The sequence below is a fragment of the Saccostrea echinata genome, unplaced genomic scaffold (genome assembly GCF_033153115.1).
Source record: "Saccostrea echinata isolate AGI-Se365-2 ecotype Australia unplaced genomic scaffold, CSIRO_AGI_Sech_v1 ptg000012l, whole genome shotgun sequence".
NCBI lineage: Eukaryota > Metazoa > Mollusca > Bivalvia > Ostreida > Ostreidae > Saccostrea > Saccostrea echinata.
Window position 1 is genome coordinate 9256373 of NW_026889761.1, and position 18765 is coordinate 9275137.

Sequence of the window (18765 nt, forward strand, 5' to 3'; positions counted from 1 at the left end):
CCTCTACGGTTTACTGTTTCAAAGGAGTAGCGATAACAAGCTATTCTTGCAAAAGGGGCAATAACTTCGTAAGAGGTCATAGGTCAAACACGGGGGGTCGTTTTTCGGAATAACTTTTGATATCCAGTATCATGAACTATAAAGTTTTTCGATAAGTCTTGCGGTTTCAAAAGTCCGGGAAGAAAAATAATAATAATAATAATAAACATAAGCATTTCAAGAGGTCTTTCCACAGAAAGGTGGAAAGACCTAATAAGTATTATTTGGAGATTGTCCAGTTATAGGTCGTATGTGCTTACCCCTCTCGTTCTCTATATTAGCCCATTACAAAACATCCTCAGATGTACTTTTGACCTGGACAGTAATGATAAAAATTGAACCGCACTGAAGTTTCAGGTATGTATATCTGGTATGTTAACTTGTCAATTAAATACTAATTTTACAATAGGAGAGTACGTATACAAAATATGAAAAACTTTAATAAAATTTCATGTTTATGTATCGGTACCTAATCATTTTCTGATGAATTCTGTCCCGTGTACCAGTCTTCATCTACATGGTGCTAATTGCTAGTGTTGCAATCTATCAGTTTTTTCTAATGAATTTCACACTGTCTATATTTTTTATCATATCTGTAGCATTTTCTGCAATCAATAGTTGTTAAAGCATTTGTATTTTAGCTTTTTTAACCGTCAACGTTACTTATTGATAGTACATATATAGTAGTATTAATCCACTAATCTCTGCATATGGTGTATGTCTCCCAGACTATTCGGTACACCAAAGTGAGAACGGCTAGTGCTTTCTTTATCATTAGTTGTGAATACGGATTACATTTTCCGTCAAATACTGTTTATTTGATCAATAGACGGATACGACTGGTCGTCAAGGGATGTTTACTCCTCCTAGCCATCTGATCCCCCCTCTAGTGTTTCCAGGGTTCTGTGTTTTTGATGTCTGTCCATGATTGTTTTGTTTGTTTTGAAAGGATTTGAAAAAAAAGTTCAAAAAAGTTACTGGTTCCTCCCCACGATTCGTACTTTTTATATAGGATTTCTTTAAAAATTATTGACCGTAGTTGTATGAACTTGTAAGAGAATACTGCATGATAATTTTGATCATCTCTTTTTGTATTTATATTACTTCTTATGTTAACTCAAGATGGTACTCTATAAACATTTACGGAAAATAGCTATTTTGTAGTATTATTATTTTTATTATTATATTTTGCAGATCATTTTTAACAAAGCCTTCACTTCTTTGCAGTGTTTTCCCTATACTTTGATGTTAGCTGAATGTTACGAAATAAAATACTAGTATCTGAGCGTTTTCTGACCATTCCAAACTATGTAAAATAAACCTTTAAAAATATAATTTTTCAACTCAACTGCTCTATACATATTAAGACAATTTTAAACGAGAGGCCCATAGGCCTAAACGCTCTTTTAAGAATTATAGAACCAATCAATAAAGTCTGAGTGTCTTTAGATTCATATATATCTATTTAAAAAGATGAAAATGAATAGTCATAAAACTCAAAAAGTCGGAAAGTGTGACATAAGTATTCCTCTAAAAGGAATTGACAATTGAAAGCCGTAACAAAGGCCCAAGGACCTTAAAGTCACCTGAGTATGATACAACCCTGTAAAGATTCACAGAATTGCAATTTGATCATGATATAATAAAGCAAACCAAATTGATAGAGTAAGGTATGTTGGGCACAAATGCAAGAAATAGTTCAATAAAGGATCAACAAAATAGATTGTCTGGTTATCTGCAACAATTCTGAATGTAGATATATTTATTTGACTGTATATGACAGTTCTAACTACATCTAAAATTGTCACAGTCACAAATTTTAAGAGTGATGTTGTCAGAGTAAACCCAGCATACACGCCTCAATCAGTCTCTTGCTCTTTAGTAGTATGTATGGTAAATTAAATACTAGTATGAAATATTTTGGTTACATATGTTTTTCCTTATTGCTTACAAGTCAATCTGACCATTAAAAACAAAGTACAAAAGAAAAAAAATTGTACACTCAATCTGAATTTAATCTACAAAAATCACTTGCTTGCACAATTGCAAACATCCTATTTAAGATTTTTTTAATTGAGTATTCCTGGTAATAAGAACTTGTAACACAGTAAGACAGGACCCATTATATTCAAAAATCCAATCCAAAGCATCATCTTTACTTTAAATCCTGAAAATATCAGCCTTCATTAGTCAATGAAAAGAACAGAAAAATGAAATAAAACAAATATTCTGAGAGTATTGCATTAGCAATACTAGTCCCCTACCGGCAAGTGTAATCTGGTTCCCGTTAAAATTGAAAATGCCATAATTTCGTCAAAAATCAATGAAGCGGAACGAAATGCAAACTTGATCTATAACTCATCAAGGTAAAGTCACATACCAAAAATCATCTCAATATCTGCAAGCGTTTAGAAGAAAATTGCAGAAAACCCTTAAAAATTGAAGAGGTCGTAATTCCGTCAAAAATCAATGAAGCGGAACGGAATGCAAACTTGATCTGTAACTCATCAAGGTACACTCACATACCTTTATATCAGCTCAATATCTGCAAGAGTTTAGGAAAAAAAGTGCGGAAAACCAAGTGAGACAGACTGACAGACAGACAGAGGGACAGACAGACAGACAGACAGAGGGACAGACAGACAGACGGACGGACAGACTCAGAGGAAACCTATAGTCCCCTCCGGTTTCACCGGTAGGGGACTAATAACCAACTACAAAATGGCAGTTATCCGAATATAACCTCACATTACAAGTAAAATGTTTCTAATTGTACAACACTAGTCAAAGTTTATCAGTTCTCTTTCTGATGGGTTTCACACTGTTTATATTTCTTATCATATCCGCAGCTTTTTCTGCAATCATTATCGTTGGAGCATTTGTATTTCCGGAGGGCACATTGCGCATGACGGAAGCATCGACGACTCGAAGGTTTTGGACTCCTCTCACTCTGCATTATATAAAAATAAATTATTCTCTAATTTTTCATATTAACGCTTATATTGCTCTTTAAAAACCTTCTGTATCAAATAGATAAAACGATGTACATAATATTTCCCAATTTCTAGTTGTAATTTGGAAACTTTGCTGCCAATATATAAAAATAATCAAATTAATGTAATACTGAAACACATCTGAAATATAAAAATACCTTAGTTCAGGATCTACCACTGCTGTTTTATCATTCTTGGCTCCCATTCGACATGTGGATGTTGGATGATAAGCTGTATAAGTGAAATGTCTACAGATCCAGTACTCGTCTGATCCTGGTTTTAGTTCGTCACATTGAGGGGTGTAGGACTCCAATGGATCCTGTGACGAGGCACCAATTGACCTGAATGCCGAAATATCACCTAGCCTTAGTATCTCTCGTACTCCTAAATTTATTTAAAGATACTTTCGTATATTTTGTTTGTAAATACAGTAAACACTCCAAAATAGCTGGTATAATATTGGTTGATAGTGAATCTGTTGACGATCTTTTGAATATAGAAAATTCTAGTATATAATTTTAGGAAAAGCAACAAAGTACAGGTGCCTAGGATAAGAACAACTAAACATGGATTACACTCTTTTAGATATGCAGGAGCCAAACTCTGGAATAAACTTCCAGAAGAAATTAGAATCGTAACAATATTAAGTCAATTCAAATTTCTTATTCTGGAATTGAGATTTCTGTAAGTGTGTCTCCTGCTGATCTTAGTATTCTAAGTATTCAAAGTAGTAAATCTTAGTATTCAAATTCAGTTCTTTTACTCTTTAGTTCAAATTTTTCAAACTTCTGTTTTTATGTCCAGTATGTTTGTTCATTTTAATTAATTAACCATAAATTTGTTACTAAAGTATACTTTTTAAATCCAGTTAAAGCGCTATCTTATCTTTTAATACAACAAAATTAAATTACAGATTATTTTTTTAGACAGTACGAATATAAGTGCTATTTTTGTTTGATCAATTATGTTTATTTCTATGTATTGTCCTGTGTAAATACATGCTATATATGTCTCTTTCTATGTGTGTAATTTATGTCTAGTATGCCGCATGTCTTTGTAATTTTAACTAGTTATATGTGTATACTGTCATTTATGTATTTTATGTATATGTTTGTGTATGTTTTACTAAAAGGTTCACTAAAAAAAATTCTAACATTTTTTTAAGGTTTTTGGTTCATATACATTTATACTTTTCTCTATGCCAAAAACTAAGGTGAAAGAAAATTTGTATATTTATAAATTACAGTACCATTATTTGAATTCCACTTTGTGACATCTTTAAAAAATAATGACCCTTTATATTATACACTACTATAGTTTTTATATTTGCAATTTATAGAACATAAATCATGCTTAATATTAATCTCTAGAAACAGCTGATTCAATATATTCGCATTCAATATTATATATCTATTGCATGATCGTGAGGGATATATGAACGTTTTTACAGCGCAAAAAATTGTATCCCCCTCGATGCATCAAAATTGGTGCCGTATATTAATTATTTACATCCCCCTCGAACGAAGCCCTCTGGAAATGAAAACATGTTTTTTTCTTCGCTGAATATATCTTAATATTTCCCAAACATTCATGCAATAAATTGTTTATCATACCGAAACAAGCCAAGCCTTAAAAAATTAACAGATTCTTTCAAAAATGGCACGACTCTAAAATTCATATTTAGTTAAAAATCATTAAAACACTTTACTGAAGTTCCATTGACAATTCACAAACAAATGTCTTTGATATAATTTATTATATAATAAATACACTAATAAAGCCAATCTTCATGATAATGGGTATTAATTTTTTTTTTAATTTTCCAAATATCACTTTAAAAAATAACATTATACAACTATTGCTTGAGGTCAATTCGATGATTTAACCATCTGAGGAGTACAGTAGCCTACGAGACCGGAGGGCAAGATGAATATTGTACTTTAAAGGTGGTTAAACATTTGACTGAAAAAGGCAACGATTGTTTTATTATATGATCCAATGATTATATGATACAAACTTGTTAAGCAATCCATTCCTTCTTACTTCTTTACTAGTCCTTGCCAAACGCATTGAAAGATTGATTGATTGTTTATTGTTTAACGTCGAGTCGGCAATATTTCGGCGGACGAATTGAAAGAAGTGGGATTAAAATATACATAACCAGTTGTATTAAGGATACATCAAAGGCTTTTTTTTTTTCAAGATTTTCAACAATTTTGAGATTTTTGGCTAAGAAAAAGAAGTTAATCACTACTTTATAATGCATGTAAAATTCTTGGTTATTATGAAATAGTTTTCTAATTATTTAACAATAATGAAACATAAACACTGCCACATGTAAATGTTCCGTTAATGAAGCTTCTGATTTGATCTGTGACTGCCTGCTCATGAAAGAGGCAATAAATTACTGTGACCACTTGGGGAATATTTCACTAGCCACTCAGAGGTTATTAGTAATTAAACTACAGGAACTATAGATTTAGAGAAAGAGATCTAACAAATCACTGATGACCATAAAATAGGAGGTGAAGCTTAGCTCTTGCCATTTTGCCGTGAAATCTTTCTGATTAAGAATTGAACCTATTTTACTTAATTAAAAGCATCTAAATACATGTACAGAAAAGAACCCCCATTCTTGTGAATATGCATAGGAAATATGGCTAAGTGACAGGTATCCAATGCTGAATCTCCAAGGTGTCATATACCGGTATTCCTAGCTTTGGCAGATTTTGTTGTGTAATGGGTTTTTGCCCTCTACTGTAAAGAAAGATCAGACACATTGTGGTATTATTTCAAAGGATTCAGCTCCCTTACTTATTGACAAAGTTCTCTGAAAATTGGATAGGTTACTTCTCAAATGTATTTGTTTGTTGTTTAACGTCCCTCTCAAGAATTTTTCCACTCATATGAAGACGCCACCACTTGCCGGTGGAGGGCTACAAAATTTGACCTATACTCGGCACTCAGGGCCATTGAACAGTGAGGGATCTTTTTCGTGTCAGCACCTACTGCGACATGGAACCTTGATTTATACGGTCTCATTCAAACGACCGGTCTCCACGTCCCACAGTGGGATTCGAACCCACGACGTAAGGATCAACTCCTTACTCCGCAACTCTAGAGCACACGCTCTAACCAATGTGCCATGCGGGCGACTTCTCAAATGTGTGTTCACAAAATCGTATCTCAGATTTTTGATATCCAGCTTAGTTTTGGAATTATTGAGGGAAATGTTTTAGGCTAATAAATTGGTTACGTTTGAATTAGAAGATCTATCAAAAATCTGAGATCTAGTTATTAAGATCAATCTTTAATCTACCTTGAGGCAAAATGACCACTCTGAGGGTTTAAATATAAAAAGCTTGATTTATAAAATATTTATGCACTAAAATTTACATTAATATTTCAATAATTTTTAAATAAGTTATTAATTAAAGTTTTTATTAGGATAATTAAATAGTAAATTTAACAAGCTTTCAAATGATATATACTTTTATTATGTTATCTTTGATAATGAAAGAATTACACGCAAATTAAATTCTGGCATTTGGAAACCTTTGGTGTTCCTTAATCTGGAATTTCTTGATCTATTTATGTGCAATGTTAAAAAAAATATATCAGTCACCTAGCATAGATTTTTAATGGAGAGGGGGTATTACAAATAAAATAGACAAGTTACCTAAAAAAATCTTTGACTAGAGAGTAATTCTCCAAATTTCCAAATTATATTTCTGGGACGGGGTTAAGTTCATAAACGTAGGAGAGATTAGACTATACTGTATCAAAAAGTGAGGGGAACCAGTCTTTCAATTATCATTGTCATACTAAATTAATATAGTAGATATGTACGTTCACAGAAAAAAAAGGCAATCAGAGATTACAGAGCTCATCTCAACGAATGTTGTCTTTAAGTAAGGCAAAGTCCCACATTAAGCTAATAATCTAGCAGTGTACATCCCAAGATGCAATATTTATGCAATTTTGATCTGATAGGGCTTGCAAGTACTAGAGAATAGACTTATCTAAAAACTTCAAACTAGTCTCTCATCCAGAAAATGTAATTCAAATCCAGCATTTGAAGCAAGTTTGAGAGTATTCATCCCTTAATGCATCATCCATGCACGTATAGTTCAGATTGACCATATAGTTTCTTTGTAATAGACCGGCACCCAAAACGTTTACCTGGTCCATTTTCTGAAAAAAATGTATGTCAAATTCAATATCCGAAGCAAGTCCATAGGTGTGCATCCTTAGATGTATCATCAATGCAAGTTTGATCAACATAGGCACTAGAGTTACTTAAGAATGAAGCTGCTCCAAAAACTTTAACCTGTTTACTCATCCTGAAAATGTGTGTTTGATCGAGCATCCAAAGCAAGCCTGGTAGTTTGCATCCTTAGATGCATCATCCATGCAAGTTTGGTCAACATAGATCTTATAGTTACTTTAGAATAAACCTGCTCCAAAAACTTTAACCTGGTTACTTATCCGGAAAATGTAGGTCAGGTCCAGCATCCGAAGCAAGCCTGGTAGTGTGCATTCTTGGATGTATCATCCATGCAAGTTTGGTCAACATAGGGCTTATAGTTACTTTAGAACAAACCTGCTCCAAAAACTTTAACCTGTTCACTTATCCGGAAAATGTAGGTCAGGTCCAGCATCCGAAGTAAGCCTGGTAGTGTGCATCCTTAGATGTATCATCCATGTAAGTTTGGTCAACAAAGGGCTTATAGTTACTTGGAAATAAGACGTGCTCCAAAAACTTTAACCTGTACTAAAAACTTTAATCTGCTCCCAAAAAATTAACCTGGTCATTCCTTAGCTGAAATTGCAGCATCTGAATCCTTGGCTGGAACAATGAAACACACTAGAAGCATCTTCCATGCATCTCTGATTAATATAGGGCATAGAAGTACTTGAAAAGAAAACTGCTCCAAAAACTTTAACCTGGGTATCACAAAAGCCCCCCCCCCCCCCCCCCAATTTCGTTGAGGTGAACTAAAAAGTATCAAGAGGGTATAGAGTACTGCCCCACCCTGATTCTATTTGCCTGAATGTTATGTTTACCTTAATGGAAGTCGAGTTCAAGTGAAAAACTTTTTAGTATTATTCGTATCAATTTGGAAGTTCTCAATCTTTTTTAGTCCGATATAGAAAAATAAATCCTTGTATTCACCTGAAAGATCACGGACAAGTGAACATTCTTTCTTCAATGTTCGATTGCAGCCAATCAGAGAGTTAGGAATTTACAGTCATATAATAACTGTTCTTGGATATGGTTATTCACTGTTCGTTATCTTCACCTTTTTCATTTCTGCAAATCAAAGTTATATCCTAAGTTCTGTGCAAATACAAAAGTTGCTCTTGGATTAAAAAAATCTATGCATATACCTTTTAAGAGTGTTTTTATATCATCTGGGTGGTCGAGATAGTTTGGATCAATAATAGGCAGATCAAATGGGTCATCACTTTGAAGACGTATGGTCCCTCTACTCTTTGGATGAAGAAGAATGGGAACAGCAAAAAAGGCCTCTCTATTTCCCTCTAAGTTCCTCTTTAATTCTTTCTGTTTGCCGTCCCGTAGCTTCATATTTGCGTAAAAAAGAATACTGATTTGTACATGCACAGTAGTTCTACAGTTGACTAAGGCTTAATATCAGCTTTATGAATTGTCGTTTACATTTGTTTGTTCATATCAATACACTTCTTTATAACATTTGTTTCAGACCAATGGCCCAAGTTAGTCCCCGAGTCATGCTTCCAACAAACGTCAATGTATCTTACAAGGAGATGCATGCGTATCATTGAATAATCGTGCTTTTATTGTCAAACCATGTTTCGTAAAAAGGTATTTTCCCTGTGTATATTCTCTTTCTTTGACCCATTCTTAGCCCTGGAGATATGTCTCCAAGAAGAATGCATCTAAACCACAATGTATTGTTTGAATATTTGAATAATTATGTCCCTGCTCTTCTTTCAAAGAAACTCTTTATATTATCTATATTTATATACTGTAAACCAACTATTATTCGCGTCATCTTTTATTCGCGATTCATCAATTTGAAATCTATCCGCGACAATTAAATATCGCGATTGAGGAAACATTCTCTACAGATACAAAGCAAAATAGATTCGCGGCGATTAATATTCGCGAGTTATAGAAGGTCGGAAATAATTTCTTGAATGCTAAAAAAGTCGGTTTATAGTATTAATCCAATATTTTTCCAAACAATTTTGATGCTTAATCATATGGAAATGATAATATATTTGTATTCTTAATGCTGGTTTTAAGAAAGATTTTTCTGATATATTACCACTGGAAAATTGTCTCCATATAAAGGTCTCACATAGGAACCTAGGGTCATGATTTCAACGAATTTGAATCTACCCTACCCAAGAATACTTGATTGTTTGTGCGAGTAATTGGGTCCCCAGTATTTTGAAAACAAAGTTTGAAAGGCACATTTTCCTATGTATTAAAAAGGCTAAGATGTTTTTACTATTCAATAATAATTTCTCTTTGAAAGAAGGTGTGAATCTTTACTAAGAATGGGGCCAATTATATTAAGAAGTAATTAATCAAATTACAATTACTTTGTTGTTGTTTTCAATTTAATTACAATCAAATAATAGTGCTTAAAAAGGTAATTTAGTCACAAATACTAATAAGTAATTAATTAATTTCAAAGTACATTTTTAAACATTTTTTTAAAGAATGAATTAAAACATAAGACTCTAACAGCTCACCCCTGCTCAATACCCTGGATGCTTTGAGGCAAGTTTGGTCTTTTGGCTTTTCGAGAAAAATTTGAAAATGTAAAAAGCTTACAGACAGCAAAATGATAGATGGACGCAATGCACCTTTTGATCAGCAAAGCTTACACTAGCCGTTTTGTTCAGGTGACCTAAAAATTTACCAAAAACACCTAAAAAATTAATTTTTAACAAAAATTATTTTATAAGTTCATGGTAACCGAAATTTATGTTATCGTGGTCACAAAGAACATATCAGCCAATTTTCAATAAGAAGTTTAATAAGATTTTTATATGAAATGTTGAGATAATATAGCCAATTAAAATTTTGCACTATTGCATTTTGTATTCTGTTCAGAAAAAAACGTATATACCTTTTTGTCTAAATTCAAATTATCCAAAAAAATATCTACATAGGCTGGATCAGTCAAAAGGCTGTAAAAATGGAACTGAAGTGATGGTGGGAGATTTTTGTCCTCTGCCAAAAACGCCGTACCCTCCAGATGAGACTTGCTTAACATCCCTTTGTATAAAAAATATATGCGTTAGTTTTTTTTAATATAAAACATAAATTGTAAAATCACTCGACAAAGTTTATGAGAATTCTTAATTATCGTTTTCATTACATATTTTTCGTAATAATTACATGTGCTTTTTGATATCTACGAAAACATAGTGCATAATAAAACAATTTTTAATCTTAAAAAGAATTAAATAAGAATTTTGTTTATCCTTTAAGAAATTTACCTGACTTAAAAAACAAGTATTTTATCAAATTCATTGGTGACAAAAGTTTGGCCGCGGTTGCCACGCTCGAAGTATTCGAATGAAAATCTAAAAACGTCATAACATGATCCTGCAAATTCTCCCCTACTGGCAGATCTGCAACCAATGGGATCTGAATAGCAACGAAACAGAGAAAATATGTAACTATTAAGCAATGCATGATACGCGATACATTCAAACCCAGTTCATGAAATTGAAAACTACGATATATTTTATAAAGAAAAAGCATAGGATCTTTATGCCTTTATGAATTGATGAAAATACAGGACTTTCAATCCATTGCTATAAATACCTTGAATTTCATACCTTTTGTCATTGATATACGGGATATGAATGCTCAGAAATATCGAACAGGTAGCTTTAAGAGTTTTAGTGATGTCATGAAATGTGTAATTACTAGTATTAAGAAAATGGAGAAATATTTAGAAATTACTAAAGATTAAAAAAAATGTTGAAAGTCAGTTTGCGTAGTAAGTTTAGTGTATACGGGGGAAACAATCAGCATATGAAATAATATTAGACTAGCGATCCCAACAACGACCTTTCCTTCTCTTTCGCTAGTCTAATCATCACAAACATGCGTAACAGATTGTCCTCCTTTTGATGAAACAGATCCTAAACAAGAACTGTAAACAATTGCGTTGTAATTTTTGATGTATTAATTGCGTCTTTTGTGTTTGATAAATAAATTTAGTACCAAAAAATCATTTCCGTTGGAATCGATGTTTATATACATTTATAAAACGTGATAAAAACAGCTTTGAGATTTAACAGAGCTTAACGGGGTTCAAGAAAATTAATACACTTGTATTTACATTTTTTACCGAGTACCCGGGTACTCGATTGGAAAAACGTCCGAGTAACCGATTATCAAAAATTGACCGATTTGACATCCCTAGTAAATAAGGAATATAAATATTATTCTATTTTCTGTATACAGGATAAAAAAATGGAGGGGTTAGTGGGGGTTCGGAGGGAGCCATATGCCTATATAGCGACAAATGAAAAAGCAATGAATTTACTTGTCACAAATTCCACTTTTTGTTAAATTTATTTAATGTTTATTACCATTTGCGTACAATATCGACAATAACTGAATACAGTAACTGCGAAATTGGTTATGATTAACACAACAAAATGACGACACGCCCATTTTTCACAAAAACTGACATAAATTGGATGCTATAACTACATTTTTTGAATTGTGTCATAGCTCCATTTATTTATTTATTTACTAGATGAAATTTATACCACTACCGACAGAAAAAATCTAATAATATATATATATATATATATATATATATATATATATATATATATATATATATATATATATATATATATATATATATATATATATATATAGTAGTTTCTACTGAGAGCCTACAGGCTTATAGCAGGAAGAAATACTTTGTTCAAAATCCCGCATGAAGTAGAAGTACGTCTCCAACCCCCCAACCCCCCCCCCCCCCCCAACCCCTGTAAAACTTAAATAACAATATCATTAATTGACGTTTATTGTGAAACCTGTTATACACAATGTACTATGTTATGGATATTTTACTTCAAATGCTCTTATTTCATTTCCGTCACGAACAAAAGCAGTGAATATGCACATTTAACTGAGAAATACATTTTTTTTGGTAAGAATTCACAGGTACTTGGGTCTTGGTTTATAAATATGTATGTACCTTATTGATATGTAAAAACTGTACCTTACCTCTTTTTTTTTTTTTTTTTTTTTTTTTTTTTTTTTTTTTACATATCAATAAGGTACATGTATACATATTTATAATCCAAGACCTAAAAGTACCTGTGTAAAAATTAGCTTTTATTTAAGCCCTATGAATACACTGGCGGATTTAGAGGGGGGCCAACCCCCCTCCCGTTTTGTGTCCAAAATATACATAAAATTTAATAAATCATTTTTTTTGGTGTGTCCGTGGGCCCCTACCCCAACCCCAACTGGTTGCCCCCCCCCTTTTCAAGATTCCTGGATCCGCCACTGGAATAGGCCGAGTATTTGATACAAAAGACTGTATTCAGAGAAAAACTGAAATGTATTAATTAAAGCACAAAATTATACAACATAATTGTATTTGAATAATGCCTTATTCATTGATATTCTCTTTTCATGTAAGCAAGTTTATTGCGAAGTACAAATTTTACTTCGGATTCGTTGCCACGATGCTCTCAGTGAGGAATATATACAAATCTTACCGATGAATTTATTAGAAAAACCTACTACATATATGTAATAATCTTTCGATATATAAATATATTCACAACTTACAGTGTTATCAATGATTTACCATTATTTCAATGACCATTCACACAAAACCCTTTTTTTTTTGTTTTTCTTTTTAACATCGGGCTCGATTCTATATGATGTTCTAGAAGCTTCCGTCAATATTACGATCGGTGAATGACGAAAATAATTTGCACATTTCCCTTTTTAATCGGTTATCACAACTTATTTCCTTTATATCATTTAAATCAAGTTTTGATTGAATAATTCAGTAATGACGTTTAATGAAATAAATTAACGATTGCTTGTTGTCAGTTTCATTAAAAATTGCCAGTAACTTTGATCCGCCAACCGGAAACGCCACCGTACTCACGTTTTTGCTATTTCATGGCTGTTTATAGAAAATAAAAGTAGACTTTTAATTTAATGTACGATACTTACAATGCAAGTGAAATCTAGATATAGTTTACGGACATCATCTTGTATCGTGTGTATTCTTAGAGGAGTAAGTAAGAACTCTGGGGCACCCGTTTCAGAGTTTATTTGCAAAATTTATTAATTTATAAGTATAGATTTTTTGAGAGCAAATAATGAAAGGCGATGTAAAGATCTTTCTCTTTACACTTTACAAAACATTGGTACCATATTTATGTGACTGTGTGGTGTAGTTGTCAGCGAGGAGCTATTTAGACGGACATTTATTGAAGAAAGCGTTCGAATCTTGCTCTAATGTTTTGATTTTTTGGTTTTGTTTAACTTCATAATAAGTTGGCATAGGCATAAAAGATTTTTCACGGAAAAGAGAATATATATCTAATAATGAATCCATTTACAGTACATTATTAAAAATGCCGGATAAGAATTACAATAAATATTGCATAAGTGTATTCCCCTTTTTATCTAATTTTATTAAGAGCATTTCGGGAAAAAACACCAAGATCAATATATATATTGGCTTACATTGGCTTTTGGTTCCTGTAATCCCCCAATTTCTTTTTGTGGAAATGTGTAAAGGCCTTACATTTGGAAATAACCAGTTTAATTCCACATACAGAGAAACAGATAATTTCTTTTTTCGTTTTATTGACGCCTTTCATTTTGGATTCAAATTTAAGGACTACACAACGTATAAAAGTTATCATTGTACCTGAGTGTTGAAGCTCTTGGATTTGTATATCTTCAGATTTAATGAAATACGGGAGAACATCTTTATAGCTCCATCCTTTACATCCCTCTCTGGCCCAGCCATCGTAGTCATGGCGACTGCCGCGGACATATTGCATGAAGTTCAAATTACTTGTTCCCCCAAGTACTCTTCCGCTTGGCCAAGAAGATTGCTAAAAAATTAAAATAGAAATCATAATGCATTGTATTAAAGAAAACAACAAATCCAAGTGAATCCAATAATAAATAGATGCTTTTACAAGACAGTGATACCCGCACGTAAGAGTTTGCCTCTAAATGTATACTTGCTCCCTTGTACCTGGGCAAGAAAGCAGTTACAAGTTATTCTGTAATCTACATAAAATATGTATACACATGTACATTTATCAGATTGAGCATAAAATAAACAGGTGAGCGTATATGATCGTGGGCCTCTTCTGTGAGGATTTCAAATAACAAATTCATACCAGTCTAAAAGCAAAGATAGAAATGAGGTAAACTCTGATTTTAATAGCATAAAAGAGGGAGTACCTTCTTGGAAATTAATTAAAATTACCTTGTGAATTAAAAAGTCGAATTTTCTCAATCACTTTTTAAAGAGAACTCTGATTAGAATCTACATATTACTTCGATCCAAACAAAAAGGAAAATCAGCAGTTATGGAAAGCCTTATATCTAAGTAATATAATGAAGTATGAAGATAACGAACAGTATTCAATCTCGAAAGTCCAATGAAACGATACAAATTTGGATCTTTTATCTTATGTAAGATTTTGAAGTAACTCAAGTACATCATGCTCAATCTTCATAATGTCACCAGACTGTAATAAGGTAATTTTTCCACCTTATCCGTTAAGAAATCAAGAGAGCTCATTTCCACGTGATAATTAGTCAAACCGTTTTCAAGACTAATCGGGACCTTACGCTATCCGCGGATACTGCAGAACACAGTGCAAAAGTGGAAGGTGATTACCGGTATTTTGACTGAATCGTGTCACAAATCATTTAGCGAACTCGACAGGTTCTCTATTGTGGATTCAAATTTATGGGGGACACTCCTACTTCGCACTAGTCCTCCCCAAATTTGTATCTACGATAGAGAACCCGATTCGTTCTCTAAGTAACTTTTTCACTTTGACATACCTAATATTGCCTCACATGCTTTCGTCGCACATAAAGTGTTCCTGAGTTGCTAATAAAGTGATTTGTACCTTGTTCCGCATTGCAAGACATGCTTTCTTTTGGGGTTTAGATTTAAACATTCAGTCTTGATTCGATAACTGAACACTTCCTGTAGCAATTGGGATACTTATGTTTTCGTTTTCAGTCTCGGAACCCCCAGCTTCTAAAATAAGCACCGATGACCCTGGATCTTCCGAAAGTCTGTTAGCGAGGACACATCCTGCTGATCCAGCGCCCACTAAAGAATATTGCAAATAACGGCAATATATATAGGTTATTGAATTTCAAAAAGTGAAAGTACAGTTCTATTTTCACTAGCTGCAGAGCTGTAGGTTGCTGGCCTGTAAAAATCGGGATGATCGTCCATGCATCCCAATTTTTTTTCAGACCAGAGAGCTACAGATTTTCAGATTGTCATAAGCTTTTGCTATAAGCCTCATCATTCTGTTTTGAAGTAATTACTTACATATAATGTAATCATACGAAGAGTTGAGAGAAATAAGTTCTATTGTTGGAGTCTTTCGATTGGTGTAATACACAACTATAACACCGAGAAATAACGCTATTATGCCCCCCTTAAATCTCATCTTTTTCTAATTACGATTCGCTAGTTCACTGCAAAAAAATTCTGTCATTAAAAAATGAAGCATAATGTACCATAACTTAATGAAATATATGGAGGTAACGAACAGTATTCAAGCTAAAAAGTCCATTAAACATTACAAAATAGGTGCAGGGCAAACACTGACCTCCAAAACATCAGAGATGGGATCAGGTGCCATGGAGAAGTGGGCATCCCTTGCCGACCGGTCACACCCGCCGTGTGCTCCGTGTCATGATCAGGAAATAACGGAAAGATCCATCGACAATTCAGTGTGTAAATAATGGCCTAACAATTAGTATGAAAAACGTCAGTCAGCATTTGACTCAATGGTAAATTGTATTTGCTGACAAGGTCATTGTATCGACCATAGAACTTACGAAATGATGACTTTAAACGAGACTGCTGATATTCTTGTTTCATCAACTTGTTTGTCAATAATTTACCTCGTTTTAGAAAATGTACATACATGTACGTAGAGCATGCTCTTGCGTATCGAATCAACTGAGAGATATAAACCCCGTATGCAGATGATGAAGGTATATTGCTGCATAAGTAAGGGAAGTTGACGATTGAAAAGTTAAAGTCATCACGTTTATCATAAAGCGTGGTTGTTAGGCTACCATTAACGTCTTTTTCAAGTAAAATATCCAAATATGAAACAGATGTGTCAGACTCTGTAGTATCTTATATCTCAAGTTCACCGGGATATATCGTATCGACATAAGAATGGAAATAACTATTGTTAATTGACAATACGTCGTCGATATATATTTCCTATTATATAAAATATATGGAGATAACGAACAGTATTGAAGCTCAAAACTTCATTAAACAATGCACATTTGGAGCAGAGCAAACACGGACCTCTAAAACATCAGAGGTGGGATCAGGTGCCATTGAGAATTTCTATTCTTTGAAACTATTCGCATTTATGAGCAAGAGATAGCAAACAACATTTTACCTACACTTTGGTAAATCTTTTACAATATGATTTTCTTTAGAACATTGTGAAGATTAACAAAGAAATCTTTGATACTAAAGTTATTTTATTCAATATTCTTAATAAATCATCGCATTAAATCTTACTTAATGGGATTGTTGTAATAAAGTGTTTTCTCGAATCATATAATTTTTAAGGTAATTCATTATTATATAGTTTTTCTCATACATTGACGAAAAAACTTGCATGTAAAAAGGTGCTCACACGATGATTTTTGTATATCTATTTGACCTTTCATCTACCCTTGGAACCATATATATGGATGATGATGATGATGATGATGATTATCATTGCTTTATCTGATTAGTAACTTGAGTCTTTTACAAAATGCATCCTTACTAACCGTTGTTTGTAAAACATGCAATTTTCTTCTTCTTTCGTTTTTGCACGGGGCTCCATCCGGAGAATCGTCGTACAATTTATTCATGTGTTAAAAGTTTGATATCATAGTAAAATTGCGTAATGTAGAGACTAGAAAGGACAATATCCTATATGTTGGTTTTCTCTCTTTGATATTCTTTTCTCGCCCGATTTTTGAATTGTCGTCTGATTGTACAAAATTTTATGGTTACATCGTCTTTGTGTTGATTTGACTGCGTTTCTCACATTTAATTTTCCCTTATTTATTTATTGAACTTCTTGTGATATCTTAACTTACGTTTTTCTTAATTGTTTCTAAATATCTCAAAAACCATACAAAATCTTGAGCTTAAAGCTCATTAAAATATTTTTGTCGTTTAAGTTTATGAACTAACTATCAGTTTCTTTTTTTTATATTCCTTCTTTCCTACCGTACAATCTTAATCTGAGCTGGACTTTTCACTTTTCTTATGCAAAGTTCTAAATAGAAAATGTTCAATGTTAAGAGGCTATAAATATATACAATCACAGAATACATTACCACATTATCTGACGGTAACTACATCGGCTCAGGATATCACCACATGATACTAGTTATTCCTAAGGTAACCATTCTATATTTTGACCTGAATGGGGTAAAAAGTAAACAAAGATTAAGTGTCGGGTTGGAAACATTCTACTGCTTGTGTCTATCATATAATGTCTAATAAGTTACTGTCGGAAAAGAAAATAAAACAAAATGATAAATTTACCAATAGTTAAAAGAAAAAAACCCCGACACTTTAAAAAATATAATTATGCAATTTACAGATTTATTACATACGGAGAAACATCCGTGCTTCATTTCAAGGTGGTCCTAATTTTTAACGTGTTCTTAAGAAAAGACAACATACGGTAAATGAATTGACACCTTGAAGGCTAAAAATATATAAGTGAACCCCTCACATTGTCAAAATTAGTTTACTCAGCATCGCGTCTAGGTTTAATTAAATTTCACAAAATTCTAATATATTAGTAAAGATGTTGTTCATAAGATCAACAAAGAACTGTAGTCATACAATAGAAAATAACATATTTAAATGTTATTTCCCCCATTTCCCCCGTACTTTTTATTATGTCATACTATGTTATGGAAATGCCATTATAAAACATGTATGAAAATTATAGCTGATCTCTCAAAATTTCTTATATGAATATCTCGGAAACGAAAAGGAATTTCTGAATTGTTTTTGAACAGAAAATATTTAAAACTAGGAAATTCTCAATTGTTTCTAATTTGCTTTAGGTTTATGAAATTTTTTCAATGGTTTATCATTATTTTGAACTTTGACAGGCATTGCCAGACTCACGATATATGAATGAGTAACGAAAAAAAAAAAAGAACCATGGTTAAAGTAAGAAACAAACTTTTTCGGCCTCAAAGCAACTTTGTCTAACTTTTGTCGATCCCTGGATTATTTTGATATTGAAATAAATGATTAACTAAAATAAAGTTTTATCATTTGGACACGATATTACTGAGAAAATTATCATTGTGTACTTTATTTAAGGATACCTGTCACATGACACAATTGACTACGTCATAGACTCTGTTAATATAGGCTATAAAGTTAACGTTGATAAAATACCGGTAATC

The 18765-nt window shown here is 32.7% G+C and overlaps 1 protein-coding gene across 1 annotated transcript; it reads right to left on the bottom strand.

Annotated features, from left to right (window-relative positions):
* Window positions 1-2781: 2781 nt before the first annotated feature.
* LOC133184969 (glucose dehydrogenase [FAD, quinone]-like) lies at window positions 2782-15753 on the bottom strand. Its single transcript, XM_061320033.1, is given in 9 exon segments — window positions 2782-2989; window positions 3191-3416; window positions 8424-8616; window positions 10160-10308; window positions 10533-10683; window positions 13780-13835; window positions 13967-14156; window positions 15195-15403; window positions 15632-15753. Coding segments are annotated over 9 exon segments (1461 nt in total). The 5' UTR covers window position 15753; the 3' UTR covers window positions 2782-2823.
* Window positions 15754-18765: the final 3012 nt, after the last annotated feature.